The sequence below is a fragment of the Emydura macquarii genome, unplaced genomic scaffold (genome assembly GCF_026122565.2).
Source record: "Emydura macquarii macquarii isolate MOO-44397 ecotype Brisbane River unplaced genomic scaffold, CSIRO-AGI_Emac_v2 contig_1305, whole genome shotgun sequence".
NCBI classification, from domain to species: Eukaryota; Metazoa; Chordata; order Testudines; family Chelidae; genus Emydura; species Emydura macquarii.
Window position 1 is genome coordinate 78876 of NW_027131442.1, and position 19653 is coordinate 98528.

The following is a 19653-nucleotide window of genomic DNA, read 5'->3' on the forward strand; positions in this document are numbered from 1 at the left end:
GATTTGTTCTTGACAAATCCTTGTTGGCTGTGACTGATCATTGTTGACAAAGAGGGATTGAATTTGCAGCTCTGACTTTAGGAGTATGAGCTTCTACTGCCAGAATTAAAAGACCCAGTTGTGTAGCATGAAGTCAGCGGTAGACACTTAAATCTCTAAGTGGTCCAGTCACTACAGGGGGGCAGATGCACGTGGTATATGTGAGAGTTATATCTTAGGGCCTATCCACTGACTAGAGTTTATGCTTTATGGACGGTGACAGTCAGAATTAATCTGAGGTGTTTGCGTTCAGCCCTTATTTGTCTCACCTTTCAGCGTATTCCTCACTATCTCCCCTGCAGAGGAGAGTGCGTCTGGGATAAATGGGAGAGAGGAATCACACTGCCGTGACCGAGTTCATCTTCTTGGGATTCACAAACAACCCAAAGCTTCAGGTCACCCTCTTTGTTGGGTTTCTGTTGCTCTACCTGCTGATCCTTGTGGGAAACTTCACCTTGATCACCTTAATCAGGATCGACTCCCGACTTCACACCCCTATGTACTTTTTCATCAGTAACCTGGCTCTCTTAGACGTCGGCTACTCCACCATCATCATTCCCAGCACGCTGATGTCCTGTATCACAAAGAACAAGGCCATTTCTTTCACTGGGTGCACGGTGCAGTTCTTCTTCTTCTGCATCGCCGTATCCTGCGAATGTTGGCTCTTGAGTGTGATGGCGTACGACCGCTTCACGGCCATCTGCAGCCCATTGCTCTACACCGTCATCATGTCCAAGCGGTTCTGTGTGCTGCTGGTGGTGGGGTCATACTTCATAAGCTGTCTGATTTCCATTGTTCAAACTGCATTTATATTCCATTTGTCCTTCTGTGACTCTTATATCAATCATTTCTTCTGCGACGTGCCCCCCATCCTGAAGCTGTCCTGCTCTGACACCCACATCACAGACATGGTTCATTTCATCTGTGGTGCAATGCTAATAACAACGACCCTCCTGATTATCCTTGTCTCCTACATTTACATCGTGGTTGCTATCTTAAGGATCAGCTCTGCAAAGGGCCAACGCAAGGCCTTCTCCACCTGCGCCTCCCACCTGACAGCCGTCACCATCTTCTATGGAATGGGCTCTTTCATGTATTTACGGCCCAGTTCAAAGTACTCCATGGATCAGGACAAAATCATCTCCTTGTTTTATACCCTTGCAATCCCCATGCTGAACCCCCTGATCTACAGCCTGAGGAATAATGAAGTCAAAGAGGCCTTTAGGAGGATAAGAGAGAAGAAGGTTTTTTCACTTTTAATGTAAATGCTGTGTATGGTTTTTATTCAATAAATGGAAGGAAAAGCGGGGAGTGACTTCTCTGTATTGATATCTTGATTTCTGTGAATAACCCGGTACGTGTACATTGCATGCAAAGGAACAAAGGGAGGTAGATTTTCCAAAGAGCTCTGTACCAGCAACTGCAAGAAGGGCACCCCAGCAAGTAGGCAGAGTTTCACAGCTCTTTGCTCCCAGTTAGGCACTGTTTTGTGCTAAGGCAGTATTGCCATCCCCAAGTGTTCAAAAATCACGAGTCAATTGCTCAAATCATGAGAGTGGTTGAAAAAGCATTAGTTTTTTATTTTAAAATAATCGTTCCATGTCTTGAACCTTTGAGTTCTTTTCAACCATTGAATATTTGAATGAACGCTCATCGTGTTTACTGGATTTTCTTTCCAGGATTTTGCTAAGAGAAAAGGATGCGTCCCGACAAGCCAATCTGAGGTATTTTTAACCACTTTTATCATGCTAGGCCATTCATTCTGTACCACCTTCTACCTACTCAACAACAATCCTTTCTGTACCCTGGATGTCCACATGTAATTTATACTTGATGGTTGCCTAAAAAATTGATCGTGGTTTGTTTTATTCAAATTTCTAATGGACAGCACACAAATTAAGCACCATAATTAGAAGTAAATTACTTCAACAGAGTTATGCCAACTGCGAATTTGGCCTAGTATACACATCTAGAGCTGAAATCTGCTTAGGCAGTTGACTTATTCTTAGAGGAGACAGACTGATTTGTAAACAACTGTCAGTTCTTCCTGTATTATTGGGTACTCACTCCACAAGGTTTTGTTAAATATCTAAAGAAGAGGTGGGATTAATAAAACCAGCAATGGGGCACACAGTGCTGAGGGGAACAGAGTGTCTGAAAGCTTAACCAGGAGGCTTGGGGCCTCAGCTGAATTGGCCAGGCCAGGCCAGTCCTAGCCTTGTGACTACGTCCATACTGCCGTCTTCTCTCTTTGATCAAAACACTCCTAGATGAATTTCAGCAAGAAAATAGTGACACCAGCAGAGCAGGTTGGAAAATTCTGATTTGACGGAATCGAAACATTCAGTGGGAAGGTGTCAATTCCGTCCAAACTTTTGACAGACTCCAGGCAGACTGGCCATCTGGCCATCCTGTCTTCCTGGCTGGTTTCCTGACAGAACACCTGGGGCCTCAGGAATGCCACGGTTCCCCAGGGTCACTGGGTGACCTGGTTCCCACTTGGTGGGCTGCTGCATTTCCATGGCCCTGGGGTTGCCTGGTTCCCATGATTTAGGTTGGCTGACAACTCTGTCTAGCATCCTGTGCTTTTGGATTCCCAGTACTTGGAGTGGTGGGCAATCTGGCTTCCTGTGGCTTCCCATCCTGCTCAGAGAGCCATGTGGCAGCTCTTCAGTTACTGTGGTGCCCTGCTTGCTAGTTGGCTGGGGCCCTGGTTCTTGGGTCCCTGGTCAGCCCACGCAAGAGGAATATTTCAGTATTTCCCAAACCATATATTTCAGAATTTTCAGTCCTGTGTGTAGTAGGCTGCTAAACTACTATAGTGCCCAGCCACTAGATGGTACTGTTTCTAAAATACCTCATTTAAACAAATCTCATCCATAACTTGCGGAGCAATAAAGGATTTGATGATACACATACTTGGTGTGTAAAAGCAAGTTCTGTAACTAGTCCATGCCTGTTAGAGGAACATGACATGGTGTCATGAGTAATCTAAGAAGAGAAACAGAAGGAACAAAGCGACAAAGGTTGTAGACAGAAGGAACAACAACCAATACTGCAGGATCTCATCAACATGCCACTCTTCAATGCCCCAGAGAACTTCAACTTTCTTATCCCATGACCGCTTATGAGCCTTTGATGAAGGACCTTGTTGAAGACTTTCTGAAAGTCCAAGTCCACTACAGCCACTGGATCACCCTTGTCCACATGTTTCTTGAGCCCCCTCAAAGAATTCTAGTAGATTGGTGAGGTATGATTTCTCTTCACAAAAATCGTGTTGACTCTTCCCCAACAAATGATGTTCTTCTATGTGCCTGATAATTCTATTCTTTACTATAGTTTCAACCAATTTGCCTGATACTGACATTAGATTTACTAGTCTGTAACTGCCAGGATTGCCTCAGGAGCCTTTTTAAAAAATGGCATGACATTAGCTGTTCTTCTCATCTCAGAAGATGATTTAAATAATAGGTTACATACCAAAGTTAATAGTTCTGCAATTTCATATTTGAGTTCCTTCAGAACTCTTGGGTGAATACCATCTGGTTCTGGTGCCTTATTACTGTTTAATTGATCATTTTATTCCAAAACCTGCTTTACTGATTCCTCAATCTAAGAGAGTTCCTCAGATTTGTCACTAAAAAGAATGGCTCAGATATGGGAATCTCCCTCACATCCTCTGCAGTGAAGACCGCTGCAAAGTATTCAGTTAGCTTTTCCGCAATGGCCTTGACTTCCTTGAGTGCTCAATTAGCAGTCAATTGTCCAGTGGGCACATTGATTCTTTGGCAGGCTTCCTGCTTCTAATAGACCTAAAAAAAATTGCTATTAGTTTTTAAGTCTTTTGCTATTTGCCTTTCAAATTATTTTTTAGCCTGCCTAATTGTACTTTTATACTTGACTTGCCAGAGTTTATGCTCTTTTCTGTTTTTCTCAGTAGGATTTGACTTCCAAATTTTAAAGGATGCATGTTTTGCTTCTAATCACGTGTTTTACTCCAGTGTTTTGCCATGATGGCATTCTTTTGCTCCTCTTACTATTCTTTTTAATTTGGGGTATACATTTAAGTTGAGGATCTATTATAGTGGTTTTCTTTTTTTTAAAGATTCAGTGCAGCTTGCAGGCATTTCACTCTTGTGACTGTTCCTTTTAATTTCTGTTTAACTAGCGTCCTCATTTTTTTGTACTTCTCCTTTCTGAAGTTAAGAAACAATTAAGAAACAATGCCAACCTATTAAGATGCTAATTCCTTAATTATTCCTTGAATAACCAAATTTCTTTGAGACAAGATAGGTGAGGTAACATCTTTTATTAGACCAACTTCTGTTGTTGAGAAAGTCAAGCCTTTGAGCTTACACAGAGCTCTTTTTCAGGTCTGGGAAATGTACTCATAGTGTCATGGCTAAATACAAGGTGGACCAGATTGTTCAGCATAAATAGTTAACACATATTTGAAGGGACCAGTCAAGGTGAAGTGGCCCATTAACACTTCTCCAGTCATATGGAGTAAAGAGGAAAAAAAAACCCTGGGGGATGGGCTAAGTGGGTTATAGATTGTCGTAATAAACCATAAATCCAGTGTCTCTATTCAGTCCATGATTTTTGTATCGAGAAAAGTTGATTTTAAGCTCCCAGGTTTGACTTTTGTATCTGTTATGCACGTTTCCTTTGAGGATGAGGAATGAGAGGTCAGATATAGAGTGATGGCTTTGTGAAAATTGTTCACCCACAGCTGATACAGGTGTTTTTGTCTTTTATCATTTTGTGTTGCGAGTTCATTGGAGAGTGTAGTGATTGTCTCATTTCACTCACATGGTTGTTATTGGGGGCACTTAGGTCACTGGATGAGGTACACCACATATTCTGATAGGCACGTGTAGGACCCATGGATCTTAAAAGGTGTGATATGGGAAGTGTTGATCTTGGTAGCAGTGGAGATATGTCTACAGGTTTTGCATCAGTTGTTCTGGCAGGGACTGGTGCCACTTAGAGATGGTGTGTCTGGTCTGTGAGGAGCTTGCTTCTGATGATGAGGTTGGAGATGTTGGGAGGATGTTTTGAAGGCCAGAAGAGGGGTTTTAGGAAAGATTGCTTTCAGGATGGGGTTCCCATCAAGTATGGATTGTAATTGTCTGATGATACCCCATTTGGATTCCAGTTTGGGTGGTAGATGACAACTAGAGGTGTGTGGTTGGAGGGGGTTTTATTTCTTTATTGAAATAGGTTGTTTCCGGTATTTGGGTGGCTTGTTCCATGATGCAATCTATTTCTCTGGTGGAGTGCCTTGTTTGGGAAAGGCGGTTTCAAGTATGTTAAGGTGTATGTTCCAGACCAATCTCCTCGGAGCACATTCTGTGGTATCGAAGTGCCTTGTCATAGATAACAGATTTCTTGGTGTGCTTGGGTGAGTACACTATGAGTATATTTCCCAGACTTGAAGAAGAGCTTTTAGTAAGCTCAAAAGATTGTCTCTCTCTTACCAGTAGAAGTTGGTTCAATAAAAGGTATTACCTTACCCACCTTGTCTCTCTAATATCCCAAGACCAACACGGCTACAACACCTCTGCATACAAAAAACCTTCTTGTCCTTCATCCTTTTAAAGGTCTCTTTCACCTCCTTGTTCAGAAGACCGTTGGAATGTATCTCTGAGATACAGTGTAAGACCAAAAATGCTACAACTTTTTAACCCCTGCACAACCAGACAAGACAACCCTGACTGGCCATTGGGAAACATCCGCCTGTATTATTGGGAGTAGTGAGCACAAAAAGGTGTGTGTATCCTGTTGATATGTTACTTATCGTTAATAAATACTTGTACGTGTTTAAGGATATTCATTGTGTGAAGGCTATTTCACTGGGAAAAGGTCTCATAGACCCATAGAGCCCTGAGTCCACTGGGAATGGGTGTCTGCCCTGAGCGTACGGAGGGGTAAATTTGGGATCCTTACACCCTGAGTACCCATGAGGATGGGTAAGGGTGGAGCCATAAATTGTGTGGGTAACACTACTATTCCAAAGCCTCAACTGCAACCACATGCTCACTCCTCAGCTACAAGCTTCACCTTCCTATTTGCCTCTCCATGCCCCTGGTAAGCCTGGAGGAGGCATGGGGTGGAAGCTTCATGGTAGCCTTCTGAGGCGTGCACGTTTCAACGTGAGGCAGGAACAGGCAGGAGAGTGGAGATGCAGTGTTCCCACTCTAAATCAGGGCCAAGTGTATGGGGAAGGGGTTCTGCACATCCTCCTGCTGCACAGGTAGCTCAGGGTGGTGTGGAGTGGCCCATTCATGTCCATGAGATATTCTCAGCAGAATGAGAACCCCCAAAAGAGACGAATTCAGCCTGAACCAATAGCTCTGAGATGTGTGAGCTGCTCTATTCATCTCAGTGGGTGTTATTATCCTCAACCCTGCTGTGTTAACACTGTTGAGCTGGTGGCATGCCCCTAACATGCCCATTTCCCAGTTCCTCCAGCTATTATCTCAGAGATGGGTACTGTGACATGCACTGAGCATGCCTAGTCTCAGCTTCCCACCTCAGTAATGAGTGCCTGGCTGGTGTGCTGAGCACACTCACTGCCAGCGCCCGGCACAGACACTGATCTTCCTGAAAAGTGAACATCCCATTCAGACTTTCAAGATCTCCATTATGGTCCCTACAGGGTTAAGGAGAAAGGCGGGTTGAGAGTGTGAATGTGCACAGCACACAGAAGACTTATTAAAGAACTGGAATGCAAAGTCCTTTGGTTCTACTGACAGCACTTGTGCCCTTAAGTCACGCAGGGAGAGCATCGCTTAGTGTGTGTCATTCACAAAGGAGTTTCGGAGAAAACAACAGCTCAACTAGTTGTGAATTATCTCTAAGCCCAGGTATTATATCTTTAGCAGTGCATTATTTAAAAAAAAATATTTCTAATCTAGTTCTTGGCACCACTGAATATCTAATCTCAGGACTGGTATAAATTGTATGAGGTTCAGAGCCCAACTTCTATTTCCCTAGCTCTGCACCAAAACAATGTTATAGGAATCTGAAAATGCTAAAAGCAACACATTTTGAGGGGTTTCATCATGGGAACCTCTGGACCAAATGACCCCAAATTTGCACCATCAGCTCTACTTCAGGCTCTTTTGGTAGGAGACCAGTTTTGAAATCAATTTACATAGCGATCTGGATTTCAGTACCCTTTAAAAATTACAAGGAAGGCTGTATCTCTGGATCCCCTGAACCAAATTTCATAGGTATAGGCATGTTACTTTTAAAGGCCATCTCCTGCAAATTTTGGAGCATTTTGAAAAATCAGCTCTTAAACCAGATGCTGTGCTGTCTGGGCAAAAGTTCAAGAAAGAGCCTCTAAGGAATGCAACTAATGTGCCCAACAAACATGCTGAGCAATCTAACAAAGCCCCGACTCAAAATCACACTTCAGGGGTGGTTCTCGAGTTGAGTGACCACCTGTGACTCGAGTTGAGTGTGTCCTGTGGAGCCACCCAGCTATTCTGAGATCAGGCTGCCTGCAAACCCCCTGGCTTGCAACAGAACCCTAGTGCTGCTGCGCATGCAAGTTTACCCTGAATAACTTTTCAAATATTGCTTCCCCAAAGAGCGTGTGGGTGCCAGACACTAGCTGAGATCAATGTTGAGGGGGTGCGATTAGTTTGGGGAAGATCAGTGCCATGATATAAGCCCCATGTGTGCAGACACACGAGTCATGAAAACCCACAACTTTTTAGTAGGGCTTTATCTCTGGAACACCTTGTACAAATGGCCCCACATTTGGACGATTATCCCTATGCTTGGCCTTCAGGAGGCATCACAATTTTGAAGAGAACTCACGCAAGCATTTTGATTTTAGAAATTTGCAGACAACAGCTGTTAAACAGCACGCAAGTCCTATCCTTAAGTGCACCAGAGCTACCACTCCACTATAATGAGCCAGGTCCTCAACCCGTGCCAAAGAGCACTGATTTAAGTGGAGCTACGCTGACTGACGTCCACTGAGAAAATAGCCTTTTTATAATGCTTACCTTCACTGCAGACATTAACCTGTATTTTATTTTCTATACAGTATTCTTACCTAAGCAATCACTTGTGTTGCCCAGATTCCTTGAGGCATCAGCAACACTTGCCTCATCAGAGAGTCAGGATTCTGATTGCAGTGAGTCACTTCCCCATGTGAATTGGCTGCAGATCAGAACTATTTCCATTTGCCAAAATCAAAAGAGAATATTTAAGCCACCTCCGTAAGAACTAGAGCAATGAGATTTACCTGCAGGCGGGAGATGTCTGTCATTGTTGACACCAAAAGGAATTGTATTTGGAGATTGCTGGGTTTGTTTATGTATTTAGTTTAAGTGGCATTTCTGGGTTGGAATTCCTGGATGCCCCAGACTTCTGCAGGTCAGTCTAGGCACAGATGGGATCATTAAAATGTCTTTCATGTCCTCTGGAGATAACTGCACATGGACATGTCGTCAAAACTTGGTCAAATGTCCTGGGATTTTCCTTCATCCCCTGTTCTTAATTTCAAAGATAATTGGCCCGTTTTTTTCGGCCTGGAAACCTGGATGATCAGTCACCACCAAATGCCACTCTGTAGATGACAAGAATGACATACTGGAAAATAGTGTCATTGGTCCCAGTTGTTTCCTTTTAGGTCTGATCTACTCTAAAAAGTTAGGTCAACCCAGCGACGTCTCTCAGGGGTGTGAAAAATCCACATCCCTGAGTACCGTAGTTAAGCCAACCTAACCCCTGTTGCAGACAGTACTAAGTTGATGAAAGAATTCTTACTACTCTCTTTCCAAAAGGTGGATTACTTATCCCAGTGGGACAACTCCTTCTGTCAGCATAGGTATTAAATACATCGAAGTGCTACTACAGGACAGATGCAACACTGCAACTGTGCCTCTGTAGCATTTCTAGTGTAGACAAGCCCATAGTCGCCTGACAGCTATTATGACCATGCTAAAAATGTGGTTTTGTTTGCGGCTCTGGCAATAAAGGAGCTCAAGATCAAGCAGTTTCCCAAAGGAAGTCAGGATTGACATGCATTACGGTGAAGGCTGGGATTGTTATGTGAATATACTGGGGTTAACTGTCCAACCAACAGCAAGTGGGAGTTTGGTGCTTTATTTCCTTAGGCCCTTTCAAAATTCCAGACTAAACATTTAGCTGCAACTTTGTGCTGAATTATGTGGCCCAAACCTTTGTTAAGGCAGAGGTAAGTTTGGACAGTTCTGCCTTGTGCCCTTTCAAAATGTGGAGAGAAATGAAGAATTGAAGCACATACCATTCCTGAAATACATTACCTTTGTCCCTTGGAATTGGCAATAGCCTCTGGAGTGGTTGAGTAAAGGGGGTTTCATAATGAGTTCATGTAAGGAAGTTCTAAGAGAATGGGCCATTATTTGAGTTGAATGCCAGCCTTTATTTTCCTGCAATCCACTTGCCTTTACTGTGTTAAGAACAGCTGTATTAAATAGCAGAGGGACTAGCTGGAGCAGGTTGGCAGAGTTGCCCCTGGGCTTGGAGGAGAGGTGCACGTCTATGACAAAGAATCATTTAACTGCTGAATTTTGTAGTTTGTGCCTGCAGAGATGCCCAGGGTGACTTCTTGCCATGGGGATAGTCAATAGTCTGGTGGCATACATGGCTGTGATCTCCAAGGCTTAGTGTGTCGTGTGTGGTCGCGTGGACCCTTCGTGATTGCCAATTGTTGAAGGAAAATATTAGTTTGTTTTGTTTTGTATAGATAAGAAATTTATATAGGAATTTGGATAGTTTTTAATAGTTTATTTTGTAGAAGGTTAGTTATTTAATTACGGGGTGGTTAGTGAGAGATTTTGAGTTTTTAGTTATAAATAATTTTATGAGTTCATATATAATTAGTATGCAGGCATAAATTATAAGGCTATATTTGGTTTTTTTATACTAGCCGCGTGTGGTTTCTGTAGAATAGGTTCAGTGTTTGAGTGTAGACTAGGTGCAATAGCTCCTATTTGCTGCACCTGACCTAAGTCCAGGATGTGCTGTAGTAAAGAGAAGGTGTTAGATTTTGTCCTACGGTGTTCACATGCTCTAGCTCTGCTCTAAAAATAGCTGTGTAGCTGGGGTATCATGGGTGGCTGCTCAGGCTAGCCACCTGAGTACAAGCGCACCCGGACCTCTTAGGTACGTACTCGGGTGGCAACCCCAAGTCACCACTGGTGCTACCCTGGCTACATTGCCATTTTCAGTGAATTAGCTCGAGCAGAGCTAGCACATGTCCGTCTGCCTGCACTAGGAAGCCCGCTTCCAGGTGCAGAGGACACATACCTCAGTTCCACTGTTCAGAAGACATGACTTCATTATCCTATCTGCCGTTTGTCTTCCCACTAGTTTATCAGGCAATGATTTCTGCCCAGGAAAGGGATCAAACTCACAGCCTGCAGGTGTACCTTAGGCCTGGTCTACACTAGGAAATTAGGTGGGCATAGCTACGATCCTCAGGGGTATGAATAATCCATATCCCTGAATGACGTCATTAAACCAACCTAAGTCCCTGTATAGTCAGTGAGAGGTCTACAGAATAATTCTTCTGTTGACCTAGCTACCACGTCTCAGAGAGGTGGATTACCTACGCCCCCCTCAGTGTAGGTAGAGTCTATACTGAAGTGCTACAGCAGCGCAGCTGCACCAGTGTCAAGAAGCTTTTACATTCAATGGACATGGACTTTAAGCCCCTCAGGGTATGTCTATACTGCATCTGGGAGTTATCTTGACCATTGCTGCACTTAAGAACGTAGGCCCAGATCCTCAAAGGTATTTAGGCACCTATCCCCCAAGGATCTGGGCCTTAAAAAAATGACATAATGGATCAGAAAAATGGGAGATGCAATCCAGTCATACACCTCAACCCATTGAGGAAAATAGCAATGCAAGACACGCAATTGACAACACCCGTGAGGTAGCAGGGGGCCATTTCCAAAGATAAATTTTTGGTTTTCAGCCAAAGTTTTTAGGTTTTGGGGCATAGGTATTTTGTCAAAACTTCAAATTTTGTGTGTAAAAAAGCTCCCCTGTTTTCTGACCAGCACCAGTATATCTATTTCTTCAGTTAGTTCTGAATGTGTTACCTTTCCATTTCATTGGGGAGAAGCTTTCATTCAACTCTTCCCTCTAACACCAGAGAACTTTTCGCCAGCAGATATAGTTAACTTCGAACATAGCATTGTGTATGAGCAGTCCAAATGATTCTTTCCAGTGTGCATTACCGTATACTTGTCAAAAGCTAAATTTATCTGCCATTAAGCAGCCTGTTCATCCAACTGAGTTAGGTCCATTTGAAATTTTCACTATCTTTTCAAAGTCTTGAATAACCTACATAAACTCATATCATCTGCAAACTTTGCCACCTCACTGTTCGCTACCTTCTCCAAATCATTAATAAATAGCTTAAACACCACCAGTCCTAATACGGAACGTTGTGTCAACCCATATTTTACCTTTTGCTATTGTTGAAATTTTCTGTTTATTACTTCTCTTTGGCCAAGGTCCTCAAAGGCATTTAGGCTCCTAACTTCCACTGAAATCAATGGATGTTAGGAGTCTAGATAGCTCTGAGGATCTGGGCCTTTCTTTTCCATTGCTTAACCAATTTATCTATCATGCCAGCATTTTGACTTATATTCCATGACCACACAACTTCTTTAATACTTTCATGTGTGGGACTTTGTCAAAGAAAGTCCAAATATATTATGTCACATGTTTCTTCCACATTCACTCTTTTGCTGACACAATAAAATATTTATAGTAGCTCAATGAAGAATGATTTTCCTTAGTGGAATCTGAATTTGTTAGTCCCTATCATGACATGCTTATCTTGGTATTTTTTAAATTCCATTTCATCATGCTTCTACAGAGACACATTTATGGCTTATAGTGGGTGAGCTATAAACCAGGCCATGCTGCTTACCACCATTACAACTGGAACCTTTATCATTCCTATTTTGATCAGAACCCTACTGATTCTTGTGAAAATTGGAAAATCAGAAAAGCCTGATTTCTACTAAAATCAAATTTTACTAGTTTTCTGAGTTTCAGCAGTATTAATATGGGACAATATGTGATTTCAATTATTTTGGTTTTGGTTGGTAAGTTTATCTAGGGTTTTTTTCTGGGGGTTTATTATTTTTCAGGGGGACAGAGAAGTGCAAAATATCTCAGTCCTCATTTCTCCTCTGATTTTCACATTGTACTTTAATTTGCCTGCAACCCCCTAGCTATTCCAATTCTGAGCTACTAGCTCACACCACTGCTAATGCACCTCAAAATAGAAAAGCATTACACTATGCTATTCCAGCCCTATCTGAACTCCTGACTCAATCCTGATTTTCAGCCATTTTTGCTACTCCAATCCGACCTTTTTAGACATCTCTGAAAAAAATACCTTAATCTTGATCCACGGTACACCCTATTGCATTCTGCCTGGAAATGACTTTTAAAATTCTAACTCTGAGTTCTCAAAATACCAGTGTCATGAATGACACAATTCTTATTTTCTTAGCAATTAAAAAATAACTACATAAACATAACAAAAATGAATTTTCAGTAAACTTTTCCATGTGTACTCCTGATTGAAAGTAATTCTTGTGTTTGCTATTCTAAGAATCAACTCCAGAGAGGGCAGATGCAAAGCCTTCTCCAACTGTGCCTCCCATTTGATGGCTGTCACTACATTCTTTGGAACAGGCTCTTTCATGTATTTACGTCCCAATTCTAAGTACTCAATAGATCAGGCGAAGTTATCTCTGTGTTTTATACCTGGGTGATCCCTGTGCTGAACTCCCAGATCTACAGTCTGAGGAACAAAGAGGTGAAAGAGACCTTTAGAAAGACCATCGAGAGGAAGCTTTTTTTAAACAGAGTATGTAAATATTAGGCATGGTGTTTATTGAATAAATGGGACTGAAAGGAGGGAGTGAGTTCTCTGGATTGTTATCTTAATTTCTGTGAATATCCCAAAATATGCATCTTGCATGTAAAGGAACAAAGAGAGACAGATTTTTCCAAAGATCTCTGCATGCAACCACCACTGGAGGGACACCTTAGCACATGCGGCTCTTTGGGCATACAAATGCGGCTCACAGCTCTTTGCATGCGGCTCTTTGCTGTTTGTTCTTTGCAGCTTTTTGAAATTTACAAGCTTTTCAGGGGAGGGTAAGAGTTGAGGGGAAACTGAAAAGGTAAATGTGACTCTTTGAGGCTCTTCATCTCTGATTGGTTGGCCACCCCTGCCTTAGGAAATGGACAGATTTTCAAACTGCTCAGCTCCAATTAGGTTCTGTTATGTACTAATGGAATAATTTCAACTGCAAGAGTTCAAAAATCATAAGGTCACCAAAAACTCATGGGAATGGATGAAAATTCATAAGATTTTATCAAAACAATAAAAGCTGTGTTCTTTATTTGACTTCTAGTTTTTGAACCTCTGGGATATTTGGGTAAACTCTAGTCATATTTTCATGTGTTTCTTCACCACCACAAAGATTATACATTTCTTTCTTTCTTTTAATAAGAGATTTCTCCATATCCTGTTGACTCCAGGAGTTGGGGCTGTAAAAGGATGCAAGATATAACGAAAGACGTGACAAAATGTTAGTGAGATGGCTTAATGCATGACTGGAAGATGCTCAGATATTATAGTGTTGTTAGTAAATTTTTACTTTTTATGATTTTTTATTTTAAATTCTCATAATTCTTTGCATATTAACTATTCTTCGAGAATCCTTACAGTATTGGCAAAAAAGTGCATCTGAATTCTAAGGTCTCAGAGCATTGGTTCTTAACCTGAATCTAGAAGTGAGGAGTGTTCAAAAGAATGTATATAATTAAGTATTGGGCTGTACCTGATCATCGCCAGTGCCTCTAAGTCTATGAATGTCTAGATTTCTAGGAAAAAAAAAACCAACCAACCCTCAGAGCTAATAAAGGTGTCTACAGAAGTATGTTATAATAATCAAGACTGGGTAATTGATAAGGGTTGCTTATGATCCAATTGTGTTCTGTGACTGATAATAATCTGCTTGTTATTGCAGATGTTTTCTGCAATGGATAAATAAGGACCCATTAAAAATGTTTTGAACTCATGAAGAACTGCCGGTTGCTACTGCTGTCAGCAATAAAGACCAGATTAGAAATTCCTTTTACTTCTCAATCAGGTAAACTGAGATGACCATAAAAGAAATCCTATAGATAATTAGGTAAAATAAAATATTGAAAACAGAATGGATTATGAAATTAATTGTGGAAAGGTAGTTTTTTCACGTAATAAGGAATTTCTTTGTCTCACACTCTATAAAAGAAAAGAAAGTTTGGGAATTAGTTTGGAAAGAACACTGTCAGCGTTCCCCCAGGTACACAGGCAGGGACCAAACTACCTTCTCCTCACCATCTACAGCAGATGGGAAGTTATGTTTTTTCCTGTATCCTGCACAGTGCTTTATTACTCTCGGATGATAATCTTTGATTAAATAATTCCATTTGAGCCTGTTATTTTGACAGTCTCGCATTGTTATTGTTGTTAATGAATTCAAACACGTGACAGGGATGGGTGCAGTAGAAGAACCTATGGAGAATAGAATTCAGTTGGGGCTGAGGGTTCAGATCGTTGTACATCACTCTCTTTGTGATGTTGCTAATGATGTTTTTTATTATCCTGATGGGGAATCTTAGTATGATTGTCATGGAGATTGTCTTAGTCAGGATCAGTTCCTCACTTCTCACTCCAGGGTGCTTTTTATCTCTTTCTCTAGCAGACAGCTAGATCCAGGATACCAAGACACTGATGAAGCAAAAGTGAAAGCCATTCAACCTACGACCTTCCAAATTCCCAGTGAATGACATGTGCCAGATAAATACATTACTTACAACTGAAATGTGTAACAACTGTGGGTTTTTAATGCTTCTGTGTATACTTTTATTTGTTCTATTTTCAATTTCAATTTCAATGAATTACTGACAAAATTCTAATGCTGTTTACCACATTTCTAACACTCCCCCTCCCCCCCCAAAAAAAACAAACAAACAAAAAAACAAACAAAAACAGTTTCCTGAACTTTCATTTTCTGTTCACCAAAAAGAAACAGCTAAAATGTGCTAGAATTTACAGGGAGTTAGATTTAAATTCCCACATTAGTGTTACTGCTTTTTGGCCCACGTGGGTAGCCAAAGTTCAGGGCTCTGCAGGTTGTTTTCATTAGCAGAAGACACTGCTGGTGGAGTTAGGTATCTTTGATGCAATACTGTTTATTTACAAAGAATGTACAAAGTCCTAGTTTCCTTGAACGCAGTGGAACTCGAACTGCAGGCCACAGTTAGTTCACATTTCCAAATGTGAAACAGCCAGCACTCTACCCAAAAGCTTGCTCTCTCTAGGCATTTCTTATGGTTATGTTTGTTCTGGAACTATCTTTGATTTTTGGCCCTATTCCATCTCTGTGGTCTCCCCCCTTTTTGTTCTTAAACACACAGACACACAAATTCCACCAATCAATGTCCTAGCCCCATTCTATCTATATATCTATCTGAATTCTGTAGTTCTATATGTATAATATAATACATTTAATATTTTAATATAATACAAAAGTGAAAGCCAAAACAAAATTGCAATGATAAAGTTGAAACAAAATGTTTTTCATTATTGAAAAGATACATTTTTACCTCCTCGAAACAAAATATTTCAACATTATTAAAACTAAATGATTAGACATTATCAAAATGAAACTTCCTGATGGTCCAAAACTGACATTTTTCAGAATTGTGGTTTTGTGGGAAATTTCAAAACACTGGCTTTCTGTTACAATTCCGACGGGAACATTTTTTTAAATGTGCGAATTTTCTGGGGAACAGGGATCATGTTTTCTGATCAGTCCTAGTTCTAACACAGCTCTACCAATTTTTATGGAGTGCTTTGCTGACTGGATGTTGAATTGGACTATGCATTGCCTCCAATGGCTATATCCCTTCCCTGTGGCTCAGCCAGCATGGGGAGAAGTTGCAATTATTGACTCTGATTCTCTCCTGACTTGTCCCTTGTGCTATCGTTTATACCTGAGCCCAGTGAATGCTAGGTGGGGAGCCACTATTCTATTTCACCCAAATACCTAATTCTGTGTGAAAATAATACTGAATCACAATTATTTCAGTCAATCCTGCATGTCATGAAGAATCAGCCCCAAATAGATAAAGCAGCCCTTCTCAGTGAAGTTGTTACTAAGTAGAGCTGGTTGAAAATGGAAAAACAGTGGGCTGGGGAAGCGGACAGTCTGGGCATTCTGGAAGTCAGGGTAGCCCAGTGATCCTGAGAGCTTGGAGGAGCAGGGCAGCCTGCCCACCCACCCATCAGCCAGCAGGCAGGTGCGTGGCCTGGTAGGAAATCAGGCAGGCAGACCAGACTTCCTGTGGTACATTTTGATTCAGTCTGTAAACGTGTGGCCTCCTCCCAGGTATCTCCCTGTGGCCTTGAGGCAGCCCTGCAAGTGGCTCCTCATCTCAGTTGCCCTCTCGGGTAACCCAAAGCACTCCACTTCAGGCTCTTACTTAAACAGTAGTCATCCAGGGGTCCAGTTCCCCAGGCTGAATGGTGTGCGGTGGATGGGAGAACTGCCTGAATCCACAGGATCTGGCATTTCCCTGGCTTCCAGGGAAGTACTCCATATCATCCCAGTGCTTATATTCCTTGTTCTCACCCTACCCCAGTGTCCTCCACCACAGCAAAACTCCTTCTCTGTCCTCTTCCATCCCTGTGCCAGGACACCCCCCCCCCACCCCTTCCTTCTGAGGTGCAACCCAGCCCTTCCCAGTGGGCACTCCAATAGCCTCTCTGTGGAGAGCATCCTTGCCAGTAGCATCCCTCACTCCACCTGCCCCTCTCACTGGACGTTAGGATCCAGCTGTCCTGCAAGGAGATGACAGTGGGTAAGTCGCTCTGCTGTTCTCCCTTCCTTTGAACCACTCTGGCCATTGGCTCCACTTCTTCAGGTTGGAGCCAGAAGGCATCTCTCTCTTATGCTTCTCCTGCCTTCTTTCTCACCAGGCAAGACACAACGACTGGTATAAGGGCAGTAAGATCTCACTTTTGCCTCACCTCAGAGCCAGTTGGGAATCTTCTATTGGAATGATTTTCTGGTAGAACATACACTTTCCACAACATTTTATGTGGGGTGGGGTACTTTTATTTTTACTGAAAATTTTTGATTTTCCATTGGAGAAATCAAACAAACAGCTCCCTGGCTATCCCTTTGGAAAGCTCTTCCCAATTTTGTGTTCTACTGACAGAGAGAACGTAAAATTGGGAAAAGCCTTCCAGGTGGGTGGCCAGCCAGCCAAAAAATTCAATTTTTGTTTTTCCAAAATGGAATTTTTTCAGACTTTCTGTCCCACAAAAATATTTTGAGGTTTTAACTTTTTGTCCTGAGTTAGGATTAATTTTTATTTTAAACCTCAACATTTCCCATAGGAGAGAAATTCCATTTTCAGGCCAGCTCTACTCATTTCTATTTATTATTAAATCATGAAACTCATCCCCTCAATTAGATTCACTGAGGAATAATTTTCTGGTATATTGTCCTCCTCAGGGCATCCTTCACCTCCTTGTTCCTCAGGCTGTAGATCAGAGGGTTCACCATGGGGATCACGAGGGTATAAAACACAGACACCACTTTGTCGCAATCCGATGAGTTGCTGGATATGGGTCGTAAGTACATAAAGAACAGAGCCCCATACAGTATAGACACGGCCGTCAGGTGGGAGGCGCAGGTGGAGAAGGCTTTGCGTCTGCCCTCATTGGAGTGGATCCGCAGGATGGCGACAAAGATGAACACATAGGAGACCAGGATGACCAGGATCGTACTTAATGCAGCTATGGCAGCAAAAACGAAATGCACTATGTCACCCGTGCGAGTGTCAGAGCAGGAGAGTTTCTGGAGTGGGGGGATGTCACAGAAAAAGTGATCAATGATATTGGGACCGCAGAAGGACAGGCTGAACAAAGAGCCTGTGTGCACAACAGCATTCAGAAAGGCATAGAAGTATGATACAGCTACCAGCTGGATACAGACTTTCCTGGACATAATGAGTGTGTACATCAGCGGCTTGCATATAGCTATGAATCGATCATATGCCATCACGGCCAGAAGTAAACCCTCAGAGTTCACAGAGAAGGAGTGAAAGAAAAATTGCGTGGCACACCCAGCAAAGGAAATGACTTTACTGTCTGCTAAGAAGTTCACCAGTGCCTTAGGGGCAATAATGGACGTGTACGTGATGTCTACAAAGGACAAGTTGCTGAGGAAAAAATACATGGGGGTGTGTAGTCGCAGCTCAATCCTGATTAAAGTGATCATGCAGAGATTCCCCGCTAGGCTCAGGGTGTAGATAATCAAAAACATCACAAAGAGGACAGCTTGCAGCTGACGACTGCCTGTGAATCCTAGGAGGATGAACATGGACACTCCAGTGTGATTGCCATGCACCATATAGTCCAGATGTGTTCTATGCTGTTGGGGCAGAAGAAACAAACACAGCCAAGATAAAGTTTATACTTCAAGATGAACCATATGGGGCCGGGAGGTGGATACCAGTACTAATAAATACAGAAGAAAGCCAAGAAACAAAAGTCAAGCTATGCTGTGCCTGGTGTGTGACATTTGCAACCTTAAAGTTCTCTTGACTAAATGTTGTGTGAGTCTGTGTTATTGCCAAGAATTTGCTCCTTTTAAAGAAAGGAGATTATGAAATAAAATAAAATAAAATAGGAAGATCACTTTAGAATTTTAAAAGTCTGCATACCTAGAAGGCATTGGCCATTGCAAATATAGCTTCATTGTACTATGGTACTATATGGCTACGCATCATTTGAAAGGATGTAGAGACACTGGAAAGGATCGAGAGATGGGTGACAAAAATTATCAAAGAGATAGAATGCAAGCCATATAAGCAAAGGCTGAAGGAACTGATATGTTTAGTTTGGAAAAGAGGAGATTAGCTGGGAACATGATAGTGGTCTTCAAATACTTGAAAGGCTGCCATAAAAAAAGATGAAGAAAAGTTGTTTTCTTTTGCCACTGGATAAGAGGCAATGGGTTCAAACTACAACATAGCAGATTTAGATTAAATCTCAGGAAAAACTTCCTAACTGTAAGAACAGTAGGACAATAGAACAGACTGCCTAGGGGTGTTGGGGAAACGCCTTCACTAGAGTTTTTCAAAAGGAGGCTGGATAGCCATCTTTCTTGGATGGTTTAGATACAGCATATCCTGCATCTTGGCAGGGGTTAGACTAATATATGACTCTTGTGGCCCCTTCTAACCATATGGTTCTATGATTCTATGACTATTACAACAACTTGATATACAGCAGAAAGGTGGATGAGATGTTTGAAAATCAGCCTTATATTGGAGCTTTAGCATCCTTCCATAATTAAAGCTTCAGTTAAGATCCATTTTATATTTATAATGAGAAGTCAGCCAAATCCTCATGGCTGGAATAAAGTCCCAGAATAAATTCAGTAAACCCAATTCATTTTGAGATAAATAAGGTCATATTCACAAAGGGGACGTTTATATAAATAAAGG

The 19653-nt window shown here is 41.9% G+C and overlaps 2 protein-coding genes across 2 annotated transcripts; one reads left to right on the forward strand and one right to left on the reverse strand.

Moving 5' to 3' along the window:
- The first annotated feature begins 341 nt into the window (after positions 1-341).
- On the forward strand, positions 342-1304 carry LOC137154867 (olfactory receptor 5AR1-like). Its single transcript, XM_067550713.1, has one exon. The coding sequence runs from the start codon at positions 363-365 to the stop codon at positions 1302-1304; it is 942 nt and encodes a 313-aa protein (XP_067406814.1). The 5' UTR covers positions 342-362.
- Positions 1305-17615: 16311 nt separating this feature from the next.
- LOC137154768 (olfactory receptor 5AP2-like) lies at positions 17616-18734 on the reverse strand. Its single transcript, XM_067550576.1, has one exon. The coding sequence runs from the start codon at positions 18552-18554 to the stop codon at positions 17616-17618; it is 939 nt and encodes a 312-aa protein (XP_067406677.1). The 5' UTR covers positions 18555-18734.
- Positions 18735-19653: the final 919 nt, after the last annotated feature.

Coding starts and splice junctions, on each gene's coding strand:
- LOC137154867 (XM_067550713.1), top strand. CDS start 363: ATGGGAGAGAGGAATCACACTGCCGTGACCGAGTTCATCTTCTTGGGA.
- LOC137154768 (XM_067550576.1), bottom strand. CDS start 18,554: ATGGTGCATGGCAATCACACTGGAGTGTCCATGTTCATCCTCCTAGGA.